The 18,633-nt window shown below is 38.0% G+C and overlaps 1 protein-coding gene across 1 annotated transcript in view; it reads right to left on the bottom strand.

Annotated features, from left to right (window-relative positions):
• Positions 1–15,276: 15,276 nt before the first annotated feature.
• Positions 15,277–18,633, bottom strand: part of SEMA3E (semaphorin 3E) — a 132,367-nt gene continuing 129,010 nt past the window's right edge. Inside the window, exon 17 of the mRNA XM_042053643.1 lies at positions 15,277–18,517. Coding sequence (XP_041909577.1) covers positions 18,065–18,517 — 453 coding nt within the window. The 3' untranslated portion in view covers positions 15,277–18,064. The remainder of the gene's footprint in view (positions 18,518–18,633) is intronic.

The raw sequence follows: 18,633 nt of genomic DNA, 5'->3' as shown, positions 1-18,633 counted from the left end.
CCTTCAATTATAGACGAAAATTATGGAAAATAAATCTCTGGCTGTCAGATGGTTATTTTAGGTTCATCTGGATTTTTCACAGACACTTTGAATTATTCTCATAGCTTTTCTGTTAACATTTGTATGCTATTTTTGCTGTTATTATTTCATTACTGTTATTATTAGCAATTGAAAGCAACTCACAGTGAAAAAAATGCAGTCACATCAATCTGAAAAATCAATGGTTTAAAATCTGTTCTGAAAGGCACCTCTAGCAGAGATAGACAGTTGCACTAGATCATGCATTGTATGTAAACAAATTAAAATATTAATTAAAAATAGTAAAATCCAACAAAAAATTCCAAAGAAAAGAAACATCACAATTAATTATATTTGTAGCTTTAATGTAGTTCTTTAATGTATAAACACTCTTTACAATGGGAAAAAGAAAAAAAGAAATCATAGCTCTTCCAATAAAATTCTTCCCTTATTCAGGGCACAAATTGAACAATAAGTTATTCAATATTTTGCTTGTACTGGTTGTCCCTTATGCCTTACAACAGTACTATTGTTGTATTATTTGAACACATCCCCAAGAGCAAAATTCTTCATTTCTTTGATAGTCTGGTATCTGAATGCATAATAAATGCTAAATGATTCATTCACCAAGACCTGCCCCCAAAGGTAGATGGATTGTTAAGAATCCCCCATCTATTCCATTTTTATGTTTATAAGAAAATGTCTCCAACACTGGGGAGTTGATGAGCTGGCAAGTAGGCCTTGTTCAACGGTCAGATAAGGCATCTGTAAGGCACAGAAGAACTCCCTCTATTTTACTAGATGGCAGACTGCTCTTCTTCTCCATCACTCACCAAGGGAAATTACTATCTCATAGCAAAAGGGACCAATCTGCTCATTAGTAAAATGAGGAATGTCAGCACACCTTCTTAACTCATCTTTTTTCATCATTATTTTTTTCTTTTTCTACCTTGACCTGGATGGAGAAGCTTCAAATTCTTGTTTGGCAAAAATCGTCTAGCCCAGTTAAGCTGCTCCAGGCACAGAAATAAGTGAACTGAAAAATAAGTCTGTCACTGTGATCAGTGGTGCAGTGATTTCCAATTCCAGGATTAAGGATGCCTCCCTGCAGTTTGTATGGAGGGAATAGACTCTGTCTGTCTGACAAGAGTTTGGTATTTTCAGGAATTTGGACTAAGATGGATTCCCTTCTAATTGCTGAGGGAAATGGCAATGAATATTTATGCTTTATTGCAGCATTACTGGAGGATTTGGAAAGGAATTCTCTTTTCTTTGGCCCAAAGATCTGCCAGGACAAGAGCCCTGAACAGAGCATTATACACCAAAAAGGTGTACCTCTATGCTTCAGACAGACTACGTTTTCTTTAAATTTTTGCTTTTTTCTCTCTGTAACAGATGGATTTAACTTTTTGCCTTCCCACAAGAGTACCTTCATTTGGATACTTGAATCTGGAGAACTTCCAGGCCTGAGATTCAGACACTCATCCCTTTGAATGATGAAGAGACAAATGAGGAAGAGGCACGACAAAGGCAGCATCTTTTTATGATCCACAGGTTTTTTGAGAGATGATCAGAGGGCGGTCAGATGTTCTGCAGAATGTGTGCCACAGTTCCTCATCTGCATGGACTCACACATGGAGTGGAAGAGTATTTCTTCATTCAGGGCATTTGTGGCCTTCATATCAAGTGCACATGGATCTTAGCATTCCTACTCATTAGCAATGACTCTACATAGCTATGCCTCAGCAACTGCATGCTGTGGATCACTGCACACCTGGAGCCCCCAGTCAAGGTTTGGAATAGATATCCTGCCTTCCACCTTAATTCTGAGCAAAGGTAGCAACACTACTGTGTTGCTTTTCACTAATTCATTACCAAGCTTCCAGGGTTCTTGCTAGCTTTTGGTGTTTGATAGCAGATCTAAAATAAATTTTATAAAGACTGCCCGGACATTGATCATGGTGGAGCTTCCCCCAGTAGCTTACAAGATATTTTGAAAAAAATGGAATGGAGTATAGACAAACACAGTATTTTACATCCAATTTATAACTTTCAATATACAGGGTGTTGGGTTTTTTTAAATTACAAAGAAAATTAATTCAATATTTATCATAGTCTCCTCCACACAGAAGATACAACCTAATGTGTGTTTTCCACAGATTAATTAAAACTACTGACAGTTCTGTTCATTGCTTTGCTTTTTGTTTAATGGTAGTTAAGAGTAATACATATTTTGTAGTTATCCATAAGAATGAATGTCTTTTTTCAGACAAACTGTGGAAATTTATTAAGACCCCTCTCTACAGATATATACATTAAAGTATTTTATATAACTGTATATAAAACTATATTTATATATTTATTTATATATTTATACATATAATAATATGTCTCTGTAGATATAATATTTTCCTTGAATAATCATCGTCAAATGGTTACTTACGCATAATGTCTGTGTTGCAATACTAATAATGGGAGAAAGGAATAAAGCCTAATAAAAACAAGTGCTGCACAATGCAGTTATTCACCATGCACTGACCGATGCCCAGCCCAATCCCCAAGAAGCTCCTGACCTGCTCCCCCCAGTTTCTATACCGGGCATGACGTGCCATGATATGGAATATCCCTTTGGTCAGTTCAGGTCAGCTGTCCTGGCCATGCTTCCCCCCAGCTTCTTGTGCACCTGTTCAGTGGCAGAGCCTGGGAAGCTGAAAAGTCTTGGATTTAGAATAAATGCTACTGAGCAACAACTAAAACAGCATTGTTAGCAACATCTGTTAGCAACATCAGTTAGCAACATTATTCTCAGTCTGAATCCAAAACACAGCACTCTACCAGCTACCAGGCAGAAAATAAACTCTATCCCAGCCAAACCCACAACATAATGTAAGTCCTTTCCCTTTCTTATTTCATGGTTCTGGTTGGTTCAGTGCTGACAGCTCAAGAGCATATCTTTTACATTAGGGCAAATATGTAGTTTTAAAATCCCCAGTTTAGGTAAAAAATAGAAGAGTACAGACTTCATTTCGCTCACTTCATCTTCCCAATATCTGTTTGCTTGGAGGACTGTACAGAAAGGCAAAATATTCTTCTTTGTCTCGTACATGAAATTTTGACTTCTGGTAACTTTAGAGTTTAAAAAAAGGGGTAGAGCTCAATGCTTCAGATCATTAAATTTTTTTTAACTTATAGAAGATGAGAAAGAAAGAGATATTTTTTGTACTTCCTTTTTTTTTTTTTTTTTCCCAAACAATACCTGTTGCAAGTGAGCTTATCAAGTATATGATTGGTAGAAGGTTCTCTCAGCTTGCATGGCCCTTGTTACTTCCCATGACAAATCTTGGTCCAACATTCCATTTACAACAGTGTTGAATTTAACAAGTGACAAATTTGAAAATTCAAATTGTGAAGTGTAGAGATTAAACCAAATTCCTTTTATTTTTTTCCCAAATGATAGATAATAATGTTTGGCATGTCTTGTTATACAGTTCACCAAATAAAAATTGGTTTCAAAAAGGCTATGCAGAATTCTACATCCCTTCTAGTAAATCAGGTTGGTTCCATTAACAGTGGTTACCACTTTGCTTTCCTAAATACACAACAAATGGCAACTCATCATTTTCATTTTCATGTCTCTTAAAGATTTTTGGGTGGACACCAACCAATGTTGGAAAATTGCTGCTCTTCCTTGCACCCATTTCTTCGAAAATCTCAAAAAAGGGAAGTGGAAAGAGAGATACCAATGTCTGTTCCCTGGTATCCAGGGATAGTACATATGGGAATGGTTCAAAGCTGCATCAAAGGAAATTCAGACTTGACATTAGGAAGCATTTCTTTACAGAGAGGGTGATCAAACACTTGAACAGGCTTCCTACAGCAGTGGTCAATGGGTAGTCAATGCCCCAAGCTTGTCAGTGTTCAAGAGTCAAGTGGACAATGCCCTTAATAACACACTAACTTTTGTTCAACCCTGAACTGGTCAGGCTGCTGGACAACATGGTTGTTGTAGATCCCTTCCAACTGAAATATTCTATTCTATTCTGTTCTATTCTATTCTATTCTGTTCTATTCTTTGGGGCAGTTGTTCATCTCATCCTCTGAGGAACATGTGTGAACCTTGTTTAGGAAAATTTCTAGCCCCTGTTTAGTGAACAGCACATAAAATTAATTTGATTTAGCTGTTCTTCCTACACTGCTTGAATGCTTTTTTTTTTTTTTTTATGGTATCCTCTATCAGCCTTGTAAATTCTCTTTCAGGTTAATTCTGATGTATTTGAAAATTTTCATTGTTAGCTTTCATGCCTCAAGCAAGTTTCTCCCTAAAATATTTTTCTTTTATTTTTTTTTTCCCTTCTTACTTAGCTTCCCTCGTTGCAGTTTTACATCTAACTTGACATTTTTTCCTCTTCTGTGCCTTTTTTTTACAAAGCCTCTGTTTTTGGAAAGTTGACTTTTTGTTCCTAATACTTATTTTCTTCACGGTTTAACCATGATAGCTGCCTTGAGGATTTTGTGTGCACGTGTGTGTGTGTGTTCCTCATACATTTTGTTTCTCACCTTCTGTTTAATGGTATATTTTTAAATGTAAGCATCTATTAAGAGATTTTTTAACCAATTTTTTATTGGAAGCATTTTATCCAGTCAACAGTTCATTTTATCTTGTTCTAACTTTCTTCATCCTGTATGTACTGATTCCACCTTTAAAGAAGGAGTATCCTCCAAGGGTCATTGCATTTCACTGCTGTATGTCCCCCATTACTCAAAAATGAAATTGCTGATATGTTATGCCACTTCAGTTTTCCATCCTGAACCAGGATGCTACTGATGTAAAAATCATTTGTTCTCTTGTGAATGCTCTGACTACTCTAAGACACAGTGGCAGTTTTAAAGTGCAGTCTATGCATCGTGTTCCCCATGTTTACTTTGACTGAGGAGGGTTCACTGAAGATTTACATAATTCTTGTTTTACTTCATAATTATTACAATATTTTTCATCATTTTCAGAGCATAGTTCTCCTTTCACAATTTGGTCCTCGTATAACTCTACTGTTATTTTTCCTAATTCAATCAGGAATTTCAATCTATGAAGACTATGTGACATAATGTGACAGCAAAGGCTTATTTGACTATTCTGTTTTAACATAATCCCCCATCCTTTTCACAAATGCAGTACACTGTCTCATTCCCGTATTATTGGACTGCAATAACAGACAGCGTAATGATTATTTTCTTCCTATCAAGTTTCCAATTGGCATATTAAATATATATTTGTCTTATAAAAGTATATTATTAATCATAAATATGTATTATTCAAAACTGGATATTTTCATCACGCAGGATTTTGTAAAAATATAATTACACAGAAGTGTTATATAAAGAGTAATTTAATGTAAAACTACCAGTACAGATAGTCGAAATCCAGCTGCTTATTTTTATTTCCCCATTTAACTATTGAATTCTATACTTTTAGTATTTATTTCCTGGCTTGCCTACATTTTTTTACTGTTATTATAGCATTTTCTTTATAAGAATCCTCTCAAGGAATGAATTATCTTAAACTCTTTTTTTATTCTTTTTATTTATTTATTTTAATCTTTATTGATGCTTAGTTCTAAAACTTCTTTTAAAAATTAAGCGCTAGAAAACTGAACATACTTTTCCTCAGATTCCGTATTTCTTGAAGATCTTTCACTTGTTTTTTGTTAAATTTATACAATTTCTCTTTATGTGAGGGTATTCTGCCTTTCTGCCTGCCTGTCTGTACATCCCTATGCTTAGAATCAGAAATATTTCAAAGAACACTGTCCAAGAAATTCTGATTCAAAGCCTCCAGACAAAAGTCTACATCTGCCATCAAGAACCTCTCTGGTATCTGCAAGAGCTGCCAATCACCAGCTAAAGCACTAGGCTGCTTCACTGTCTTGTGACTGCTGTGCATTCAACAGACTCTAGATTCAGAATTCCCCTGTGTGTAGGTTTTTTAACTTATACACCGGCTCTCCATCCCGTCTTCTGTGAGTCTTGAGCCTCTCAAGCACAGATCTGATAGAGGCAGAAGTAACACAGCTGTGGCTTGTTCTTTGACATCTTTATTTCACAGTTCTCCATCTTCATATGAATGGCAGCTGGGGCCTTGTGCTCCATTCCACAATTCATGCTTCACATTTTATGCGCTGCAAAACTCATCTTCACGTACACATTGGGGGTGGTTGTAAGAGTAGAGAGTAAACAGTACTTAATGTGAAATCACCTGTGGATTCCAGCTGTTCCTGGAGTTTGTCAGCTGCAAGTATCATTAGTTGTGCCCTAGGAGCAGACTGTAAGACAATAAATTATTTCACTGCGGAGGTGAGATGTCTGCAGGCCATTAATCAGAGGTAAAAGATTTTGGAGCAGGCTATGTAAGAACCAGAGCAGACAACCTTGCATTTTGGTAAGAGGAGGTGAAAACAATCAGATCAAGTGTCCCATTTTGTGGACTTTCAGCTGCTGGGGTAAAGGAAGATCTGTATCCTGTTATTGAGCCTAGAATTGTGGTAATTTGCATTTTAAATAAAAAAAGTTCTATTCCTGAACATTTCAGTTCTGTGTCTTCTTCTACTACAGTCCAAGCTGGAGACACCTTCATTTGTGTTTATTTGCTCATAAATGTTGACTATTTCTGACAGATACAAATATGGGTTTTCAGTGTTTTTAAGACAAAAAGTTATTTGAAAGCTGCTCAATCTGATTCTTATTCAGGTTTCTTATGTTTTAGCTGTACTTATAGAGTCTGAAAGGCCATATGTCAGGTTTTCTGAATTCTCAGTTTCTGGACTTAACTTTACCCAGGTGTTGGAGCTTTTCCATCTATTAATGAATTTATTTCCATCTATTTTATTTATTTATTTCCATCTAATTTATTTATTTCCATCTATTAATGTATTTATGGTGCTCACTTAATGCAGCAGTGAGAGCAGGCAGGCCAGTTCATGCAAGTGTTAGATACTTATAATTTAGAGAAGTTATAAAATCCTAGGTTTAGTTTGTACTGTAGGGAACAGTACATAGGTCCTGGTTATCAGAATCAGGACCATAATAAATGGATTCCCCACTATAGTCTTTATTAAGTGTTTAAATTTATGTAAATATATATTCCACACCACTATTTGCTAAGAGGTGTATTTTGTATGTACATTGCACATATTTATGTGACTAAAAATTCTCAGATATGTCTCTAACTCATACACAGAGGGCAACACAAGGAAAAAACTGAAATAAATCTGGAAATCAAATAGATCTCAAATAAAGGTGTGACTTTTGTCTTTAAAAATGTTTCTGATGCAAATGAATATATAAAATGGTCATAGATCCTTTTTACAATAGGAAATTCAGCTTACAAATAATTTCATCCTGGTTTTTTTTTTCTGGTCCTTTGACCCTCCTGTGCCTCTTGCACAATTGTATCAGTTTGTGAATTCCTCACTTTGGTACCCCTAAGGGGCCCCACAAACTCCTGTTCAGACACAGCTGAGAATGTTACTCAAGGGAAGTAATGAGAAGCCAGGGGTAGTGTAGTTGGACAGCAAAAATTACTCAAGAATTGAAAATATGATTATGGAATGAAATGGGGTCAAAATTCAATTCTCATAAAAGTGGCACACTTGATAAATTATGCCTCTTTCTGATGTGTTGTGTGTTACAGCTGTCCTGGTCTGCAGTGTCAGGTAACAAATGTGTCACTATTTGTTCTTTCCAAGAGTGGGACATATGTTCCTTATTTGCTGAGCAGCAAAATCACATCTTCACCTTTATCTCAGGTATGTGCAAAGGAATTGAATTGTGCTTCAGGAACAAGAATTTGGAGAAAATATACAGTAAACAAATTATCTCTGAATGTGTTTGTCCAGATCCCTTTTCTGTGTAGTTCTACAAATATTTAAATGCTTGTTGTTTTATTTTAACCTTGCAATCTAATTAAATACCAAATGATGTATGCATGCAACCTATTAGCATGCAGCAAAATTTAATAAAGATATCTTAGGCATATGAGGTAGCTTTCAGAATGCCCAATGAGTTTTTCCCAAACTGGTTCACAGTTTGTGTTTGTACATGACCCGACACATTGCTGTGTAGATCTGTATCAACTGCTGATATTTCTCTTTTAATAATATTAACCATGCCAAGAGTGCTAATAGATCAGTTTCAAGTTCCTTAAGCTAAATCCCTGATCTGAAGAAGTATCTCTCCCTGCTAAGAAGAAAGTCTGTGGCTGGTTTCTGTGAAGTGCCTAGCATGGTGTTTGCTTCTAAGTGACACTTTTAAATACAGTAATTTTTTAAAAAATCTTCACTGCAGAAATAAGGGGAACTCAAAAGACTGCTGATACAAGAAAAAACACATTGAGATAGTGAGAGATTTGAGAACACAGTCATAGCAGAAAACTTCTAGTGTAAAATCCTAATTTTCTGGGAACAGAATACAGGTTTTCATTCAGAAAACCCAAATCATATACTAGTTTTGCAGGTAACTTGAAAATATTTTAAAATGATGACATAAACAAAAATGGTAGGACTAGGAAAATGTCAGGGTACTAACAGAAATAGCAGAAGTTGTCTACAGGCACACTACCATGTGAAGTAATTATCTGTTAATTCAGTAGTCCCTGGGAGTTAATATATATAATTACAACTTTTGTCTGTATTTTCATTAGAACTGGGCAATCTTGGACTCTGAAGGGTTCAGCTCATACCACCTGAAGCAGATTCCTATCATCTTTGTTATGAGCATGACCAGTATATGTGGCTTACACATACAGTAAGACTATGAATCATAGATTTATAGAATCATAGAATGGTCTGATGTGGAAAGGACCTGTAAAGACCATGGAGTTCATCTGCCCTACCAGGGGCAGGGACAGCTTTCACTAGATCAGGTTGCTCAAGGCCCTGTCCAAACTGACCTTAAGTACTTCCAGTGATAGGGAAACCACAACTTCTCTGGGCAACCTGTTCCAGTGTCTCAGAAAAAAAAAATAAATTCTTCCTTTTTTCAATCTAAATCTGCCCCCTTTCAGTTTATAATCATTATCCCTTGTCATGTTGCTACACACCCTAGTAGAACATCCTTCCCCATTGTTCTTATAAGCCCCCTTTTTATATTGACCAAAATACTGTCTCCCCAGAGCCTTCTCTTCTCCAGGCTGAACCCCAGCTCTCTCAGTCTCTCTGCAAATGAGAGGTGCTCTATCCCTCTGATCATTTTTGTGCCCCTCTTCTCAACCTGCTCCAAAAGGTCTTTCCAGTGCTCGGGACCCCAGGGCTGGATGCAGTACCCCAGGTGGGGTCTCACAAGAGCAGAGTAGAAAGGGAGAATCACCTTGTACGGCCTTCTGGCCATTCTTCTTGTGATGTAGGCCAGAATAAGGCTGACTTTCTGAGCTGCAAGTCAGCATTTCCAGGTCTCATTGAATATTTAATCTCCTGGTATCCCCAAGTATTTCTCTCAACCCAGTCATGCCCTAGACTGTCCAGATACAGGGGTTTGCCCTGACCCCAATGCAGGGCCTTGGACTTGACCTTCTTGAACAACATGAGTTTCTCATGGGCCCACTTCAGGTCCCTCTGGATGGCATCCCTGCCCTCGAGCAAATTAACTGCACCACTCAGTTTGGTGTCACTCACATGCTGAGGGTGCATTCAGTCTCACTGTCTGTCATTAATAAAGATATTGAAAGGTCCTGGTCCCCTGAGGGAGGCCATTTTTTACTGATCTGCATTTGGACACTGAGCCACTGACTGCAACTCTTTGGATGCAACCATCCATCTAGTTCCTTCAGGAACTTTCCCAGGAGAAGAGGGTGTGTGTGTGTGGTAGGGGTTTACAACTGCGTGAGTTGTTCAGGGGATGGCCATTGGCATGATAAAAAGCACCATCCCGCCTTGCAGGATCTATCTCTTATTGGCCGCAAAGGCCAGCTTGTAACCTCTGGTAGTGATTGTTCATCCCATCTGTCTTATGCAGACCAGAGTCTTGCCATTACACACCCAAAAACTCACCTTCTCCCCCTCAGGGGTTGTAAACCTGGCCTCTGCAAAGCACCCTGTGATTGTTTTGAGTCATTAACATTTCAGTCTCTCACAATAACCAGCTCTTGCTGAAAGAAACAAAACAGTTTGTCTCCAAAGAGACTATGAAGAAACTTCTTTAATTCTATTGCAAGGTATCTACTGCTTTGAAATTTATCAGGTTGGTTTTACTTAATTCAGGTAAAAGTCTTGTCTGTATTAAAGAAAGGTACACCATCTGTGCTGCATAAATCACTGCCTTGACTATGCCCTTAATTATTCAGACCTTGGTCTCTTTGCCTGCCTAGACCTTGTGTGAGGGAACAGCCTTTGTTATGCTGATGACAGGAAGGTTCAGTTTCAGGTAAAAAGAGATTTCCCACAGCATGGCTTTTGTTTACAGCTACAAAAATAGACTAATTGCTTCATTTGATACATTGCTTTAATGTGGCTTAAACCCACCAATTCTTATGTAGAAGATGGACTGAATATGAGACAAGAAAGAGATCAGTCTCTTTTCCATCTCTTCTTCTTTTTATGTCTTTTATAGCCTTATGTCCAGTGAAACGGAAGGAAACCCACTTCCCCTATAGCCTGAAAAGAATGGGAACTAACATGATTATTCTGCAGCCTTTGAAAGTGTAGCCCATGTTCATATTCAGCTGCCACCAAGATAATAGATTGATATATGCTCTTTTCCTGTGGCCTTTGTGTAATTGCATTCTTGATGGCCCTCTCTGCAGTTGGTTTGCAACTGAAAGCTCTGTGGAGCATATGGCATCTGCTGACTAAAGTTGGCATTCACTTAATTTTAGTTTTGTGGATCCAGCTTTCCAAGAGGGAAAATTCAAACTACATGTGTTGCTAACAATTATTTCTTTTTTCTGCCTCCTTCCCCTGCATTGCATAGCATCAAATGCAATAAAGTGCAAGTAGTCAACTGTGAATGAGAAAGACTCCCCACACACCAGTCATCCCACAGCATCCTTTGCTCCTGCCATATGGTTTTGCAATGTCCCCCAGAAGACTTCACAATCCATGTGCTGTCTAATGCCTGGATCAGACCAGAGCTGCACATGAACACTCTGAAAACAGTAGCAAGAATCATCTGTTTGGGGACGTGCTCCCTGGCACAAGCTGTGACGTGGCAATCCTCTCGGCAGCTTCAGCTCTACTGACAGCTATAGAAGAGGATGGAGGGGGCTTCAGTGGATACTGACCCTATATTCACCACCAGAAAGGCCACTCTTGCAACTCCTTTTCCTCCATGGTTTCCCAATTTTTGCATTTTAAGTGCTTTGAAAAGGATGGATGGGATGGAAAACCATTTTTTTTTTTTTTTTAAATCAATGAAAACATGTTTCTGCCTTTCTGGAGCATATTCTCTTTGAAATTAAAAATTTCTCCACATTTCATAATCTACCCAGGCACAGGAACTATGATAAATATCACAACTCAAGGTCTTCTATAAAAGCTTCTGTGGGTGAGCACTTCTTATATTATAGACACTAACCCCATACCAATATAAATAACTCGCAGCCAAATATTCATCTGCCAGCTCACAATTCCCTGTGCCAAGTGCAACATTTAATGAAATTCAGAAAACAATGCCATGAAATTGTGGAAAACAGTCAAAAAGCCAGAGCACAGAACAGACAGGGTAATGTTCTAGGCTGGGAGACTCATAATTTTATATACTGGAGGTTAAATAGTTTTTTTTTTCATGCGTGCACTCTTAAAAGGTCAGTGCACATTAAAAAAAAATACTATTGTTTTCAGATGATTAAAAAAATCCCATCTCTAGTCTTTTCCAAGATGATTAAAAGGCAGAAAGGTAGAAAGGCAGGTACTATTTGAAAGTTATATTTCAGGTTTATGAATATCTTCTTTTTTTCACAGAAATGTGGTATAAAAGTGTGTTAAAACTTAATTCCCCGGATTATAAGCAAATCCAAATTAAAAAATGGTTTCTTAAAATTAATCTCTGATGAAACATGACCTATGAGAGGTGAGAGTCCATTAAGAAAAAAAAAAATCCCTCTGAACAAAACCATTCCCCAATATACATTTTCTTGTTGAATGCTGTCAACGTCACCCTCCCCAGTGACTTTGTTTACTAGTTCTCTAAGGCAAAATTGCTGAGAAGTAGTTACCATATTTTCATATATATTGACAGCTCTGATATTTTGGAGTATTTATTTTGTGACAAAAATCAGCTTGAAATATTTTTTCTGATTACCTGAAAGCATCGTGGTGGAGTTAATCTGATGAATCCTCTCATGCTAATGAACACATCTTAAAAGAATAGATTGCAGTCTAAAAATGTATGTTTCTTTCCACCAATGATTAGAATGGAAAAAAAAAGAAAAAAACCGCAAAACCCCAAACATACAATCAAAATCTAATGCCTTCCCCTTCACCCCCCCACCAAAAAAAAAAAAAAAAAATCAAAGAACCCTGAACAACTCTAGCTCTTGTGCTTTAAATACTAATATGGACTGTACTCTGGACTCAGTGTGACAAGAACATGGATGGACATCACTGTAAAAAGGATTTATAACCTAACTAACCTGTGATTTTTCACTCTGACCCTCTTCTAGAATCTTTCACTCTATAACAGGAATGACTGAGGAGATTGTATTACCAGACTATAGTACCAGAAACCAAAGCTGCCTGCCTGAAAGTAATATTGATTAGTACAAATATTCCCTTAGTCTCTGCTTTTGGAGCACCAGCTGGGGTCCCCCTGACGATTTGACTTGCCTGCTCACCTGGCACTGCTCTGCGTTGCTGCAGCACGACACTGCACTGTGACATGGGGAGCTTTGGCCACAGGCCTTTTCTGCTAATGTAAAAAAGAGATTAAAGGATGCAAAAATTTATTTTCATCCCTCTGGTGGCTGCTGTGAAGCCAATTTCAAACATAAAAAGCACTATCAAATGTTAATTTTTTTAATGATTGAAAAGTAGTATTGTATCAAGTAAATGTTTAGGGAGAAGAAAATATAGTAAATTAAATACTAATGATCTGTATGCTTGATTTAAGGCCACAGTTGGAATATTTCCATTACCTTGATTATGACACAGTCCACAATGCATTCTTCAAGTTCTGATTAATAGCACTTTTCAATACACCTAGCAAATTAAAATGCAGAAGATGCTCATGGTGCATTAATCATGCCCAATGGTCTGCAAATTTCATCTCTTATTATTGGTAAAGGGAGAAGACAGCGAATTACAGCGGTTGTGGTTTATGATGATGATGATGATTATTGATGTTATTATGTGCCTTCATGGACATGCTAGAAGTCCAAGTTGAGGGGACTTGGCAAATGTGATTCTTCAGAGTGAGAAAAAGTCATTATGAGCTATCTGTATGTATGTTGGAAATGCTGAAACTCAAATTGACTACAGATATTTTGAGAGTTCATACCCGTGCTCTCTGTGGCTTCTGTTCCAGAGTGCAAGGTGCTGCAATCTTCCAAGAGCATCTCGCTACCAAGCCGCTCAGCAGGATCAGCTACCTACGCTCACACCCGCGTGCACGCACAAACACACGGATAGCTTCAGGAATATGGGTAGACAGCAAAGAGGCAGGGAGAATCTTCGCATAGAGTTCCATGGGAGCAGTTTATTGCTTCCACACCCTGAAGGATTCCAGAAGCAAAGACAAGAGAACAATGGAGAGCCCAGGTTTAAATACAGGAGTGGGTGCGTGCCAGGGACCAATGATCTGAGGGCACGAGGGCGGTACAAAGGCGGGACTAGGGGATGGGAGCCAATGGGGAAGGTCTGGGGGAGTGGCGAGGGGCAAAGGCCAATGGGGGAAACTGGAGTGGGGAACTTTCTGGGATATGAAACACGTAAGGTAGCAAGGGGGCTGGGCGGTCAACAGCCAGCCAGGAACACAGAACTGGGGTACATTACCATAACTGAACAAAGCATTCTGGGAGAGGCTTCTCTTCTCACCCTAACCTCGGAGAATTCTCTGGTACTAGGGACTGTCTTACCCAAGAACTCTCTTTATTCCTTGTACCCCTGTCTCACTGGCCACCACAGCACACAAGCAAAGTAAAGCAAGGAATTAATTCACTACTTCCCATGGGCAGGCAGATTTTCAGCCGCCTCCAGGAGAGCAGGGCCCTGTCAGACGTAACAGTGACTTGGGAAGACAAACACCATCAGTCCAAATATCCCCCCCAACCTCCTTCTTCCCTCAGTTTAGATACTGACCATGATGTCTGGAATATTTATTTGGGTCACCTATCCCAGCTGTATCTCCTTCCAACCTCCCATGCATCCCCAGCTCCCTCACCCATGTGGCAGTATGAAAAGCAAAGAAAGGCCTTTGGTCTGTGTAAGCCCTGCTCAGCAATTAAAAAAAAAAAAAAAAACCTCTCTGTTTTATCGACCCTATGTTCAGCAAAAATACAAAACATTTCCCCACAGTAGCCACCGTGAAGAGAATTAACTCTACACCAGCCAAAACCAGCATACCCTCAAAATTTAATAGAAAATAAAAGAACAAGGGAAACTATATAACTATGTAAATTATGTTGATTCAAGCAGTTCTTCAAATATGTCTATTACCTGTGCTATTCAGGTACCTGAATAATTCCCGTTCAGGGCAATTATTTTTCTCGCTTGCCTACAGAAAGTGATCGGTTTTATGCTACAGAAAAGAGGTGTATAGCCTAAAAGCTTATTCTGAGATATAAAAGCCAGGAATTTCACAGCAGGTTAACACTCTCCTGCCCTGATGTCCCAAAAGAATCTGAGAGCACAGTAGTTTGCACAAGGTGACAGTAATCTCACCAACAACAAAAGAGCAAGAGCAAAGCAAAGGAAGTGTTTAGTCCGAGTGGTCTGGCTTTTCCTTCATCACGAAACAGGGTGGAGTCCAAAGTTTTATCCAAATTGTGGTTTCTCAGTGGATTTCCATCAGTTAGAATGTTCTGGGCTTAAGTGACCGTGTTCCACTCTGAAAATACATTCGTCCACCAGATAGACTAAATCTACTCGTTACCCTGTGCCACATTTCCCATTTGGCAACTCTATACAAACATCTTTCTGTCCTTATCTGTGGTCTCTGCTCATGAAATTCATGGTGAAGGACATCTGTAGTTAACAATGTGTGACTAGTGAGCTGCAGATAATCATACTGTCTGGGGAAAATAAATTATAAGAAATAATATAGATTATTTCAGCCAAATATGGTTCTTAATTATATTTATAATTTGACCACTTCATGCACATATGAAATACATCAAACTCATAATGAAAAGAAGCAGACAATGCCCCCCAAATATACAAAGAAGCATTTTAAATAACATTGTGTTAAATGCACATTTGTGCATATCCTTCCAAAATACATTGTCACTCTTTCTCTTCTTCCGTAGATGTCAGAGCACTCTTTGAACAAGACCTTTTAGTTCTGAATTCTCACAGGCATTGCAGCCATGAAAGGAGCAAGGTGTAAGAAAAAGTTAAATTTTAAAAGTCAAATAAAAAGATAATGCAAATCTCCACGTGTAAACACTAATAGGATGGGTAGCTAAAAATACACACTCTCATATTAGATCAAGAATCCTGATTTCCATATCACATGATTTCCACTTGAAATCTCAGAGAATGAGACACAAAGTTCCATGAGGCTGAGATGCTATAATTCCTTTCTAATAGTTCATTAATGATACATTTAGCACTACATACTTGCAAATGAATCAAAAAGTAAAAAATAACTCCCATTGCTCTTTAAAAGAAGGGGATTCCATAATTCATCAGAAAAGTATTTTAGTAGTGTTTTAAAAGCTTTCCACCAACGATGTCAGTGAAGTTTGTATAGGGGATTAAGTATAGATCAGGGATGCTTGTTCTGTGTGTGCTCTCTGCCACAACCTCCAGTGCTGGCGCTTTCCATACAGCTGTAAACAAATAGGAGATCCTAAATGTAACTAAGTTCCATTAAACTGTTATAGAAACATGAATTTATCCAGTCTCCTCTCTCAGATCAAAGCTAGAAACTGCATGAATTCATGCAAGAATGTGGTCCAGGCTCATCTCTTAGAGAGGTATTGTAGCTAAACGAAGTGCAAACCCTCAGATACACTGACTCCCTCCATCAGGCTGATGGAGATTCATCTGCTGCTATACCCACACCAGGTGAAACCCTGTTTTCCTCACACTGTGATTGCTGACAGGGTGCCATGTTCTCCTTCCAAACACCAGTTTGGACAGAACAGTCTCTGCTCCGAGAGGAGCACAGCAAAGCTCACTGGTCCTGCCAGCTGCTGTGAGTTCCTGTCACAGCCTGTTTGGGAAACACTGGATTAGCACTGATTGCTGCATTTGGTAACACAGCAAACCACAAATCTCTGTTACCCAGACTGTTAATTCCCACTCTTCCCTGATTAGAAGTTGAAGCTCAACATGAAACTCTTTGTAGCTGATGAATCCCTTGTATATTTTCTTCACGACACAAAAATCTGGATCAGTTTGGCTATTTCCCCTAGTGGCATAATGTTCTTATTTTAGGAATTAACTCATTTGTAACTAACTTGTGTTTACATTTAACTTGTGTTTATGTTTAATTTGTGTTTAATTTCCCTATCTTTAATTTTTTTAATATTCAATTTTAAAAAATCAAAAATCCAATTTATATTGTAATATTAAATTTCTCAGGTATTGAAATGCTTGTTTTGCTGCATTTTCTGCATCTGGTTTCTTAAAGCAAGCTTTTCTTAAAGATATATATATATATATATATGTATATATATACACACTTTTTTTTTTTTAAGTAAGTCTTGAAAGACCTAGATTGTAAGCGACTTAGTTCTTTTGATCTCTTTTCCTGGTATCAGTCACAAGAGGAGCAAAGCAGCCCTTTCAAACAGAGATCTCACATCAGAAAAAGATTTATGTGGACCAGATCCTGAAACTATAGAAACACAGCTGCATAATGCTGGTTTTGTTTTTAATCTACATCCTAACTTTTTATGACTGCATTTTACCCCAAAAGCACATTAACATCATAAAACATCACTTATTTTAAATGCTGCCTTTCCAGTATAAATTACTTCCAACACTGCCTACTAAATATGTGGGTTTAGCACATGGAGACTAAAAGTGTGTGCTGAAAGCAAACCAGCTATGGATCTCGGTAATACTTCTTTGCTTACATTTCTTCAGAAAAGTAATTTAAATATCGAGTTTCCCTTTCTTTTGCCACAAGAGGGCGATCCCTTAATTCGTGTCACCACGAAGGCATCGTACAGACGCAAGTCGTTTTCTATCTAAACCATTATTTCAGCTTCTTGTATAGGTAAATTGATGAATCTCATTCTGTCTGTGTTCTCAGCATGCATGTGACTTACATGAAGTTACTAGGCAATATTATTTAGCTGTGGGAGCACACTGCTCTTCATAAATGACTGATACTGAAAAGAGGGTGGGAAGTAAATAGGATTTCCCTTCATTATCTTTAGAAATAGCAGTACACTGTATTAACACAACTCATTGATCTCAGTGATAAACTCAGAAAGGTCACAATCAAAAGGAATAAGTTCTTAAGACGTGCTGCTTTCAGAAGCATGAGAAATTTGTGAAACAAAGAAAAGATGTGTTATACTTTTCATCCACTTGTGAATGCTTTAGCTATTTGAATTTGTTAAATATGCCATCATGTGCAACAAGATACAGTGCAAGCACGATCCACACAGGAAACTGATTCAAGCACTCAAAGTCTGAAGATTGTCACATCCTCCCTAATGCAAAGCTCTGATTGCATTGACTTACTTAGAACCAGATAGTTGGGAAGATTTTGTTTAAAATGCTTCTGAACAGTCATCATGAGTGTACAATATAACTTACCATAGCATTTTTGTTTTCAGTCCCACTATTTTACATATATAAACCTGTGAAATTTACTCAAACCAAGACTGATTTCTCCCTTGTAAGTCCAAATAAAATTTTGCTCAGAAACAGTGGATGGGTTTTGTCCATCAAGAGTCAGCTATGTTCCTGGGCAACCGGTAATGCTCTGGCCTGATCCTTGCTTTCTTTTCCTGTGGGTTGGCATATTTCCACTTGGATGGAGACATTTTCAGCTTTTTTCTCTTCTTATCTGTACACCACACTTTTTCACAGTATTCTTCCACCCTCTGGAAGTTGCTGTAACCTATCAGTTGAAGAAATTCCTTATACCATGGCTTTGAAGCCTGAGGTATACTGCTCTGCATTGGGCATGGCATTTTGTGAGGGATCTCCTCCTCATAGTCTTTATTGAACATTTCATCTACACGTTCCTCCTCAACTATTTCCAGGTTGATTTTCCTGACAGTGTGAACAATGCTGTGTTCCACTGTCTGACAAAAATAAGTCCCTGCATCCAGCCGATGCAGCTTCAGGAATAAAAGGCCAAGGTCCATTTTTATTATTCTATCATCGGTCTTCACCTGAAAAAAAAAAAAAATGCTGTTATAGAGCACAGGCCTTTCCTATTATATTAAACCAGTGCTATTATTTCTGAACTGTACTTTCATAACCATAGTATTAAATTTTGAGAGGAAGA

The sequence above is a fragment of the Corvus kubaryi genome, unplaced genomic scaffold, assembly GCF_017639235.1.
Source record: "Corvus kubaryi isolate FWS band 111438036 unplaced genomic scaffold, C.kubaryi_AGA036_p1.0 135, whole genome shotgun sequence".
Taxonomy (NCBI): Eukaryota; Metazoa; Chordata; class Aves; order Passeriformes; family Corvidae; genus Corvus; species Corvus kubaryi.
This window is presented reverse-complemented; position numbering and strand designations above follow the sequence as displayed.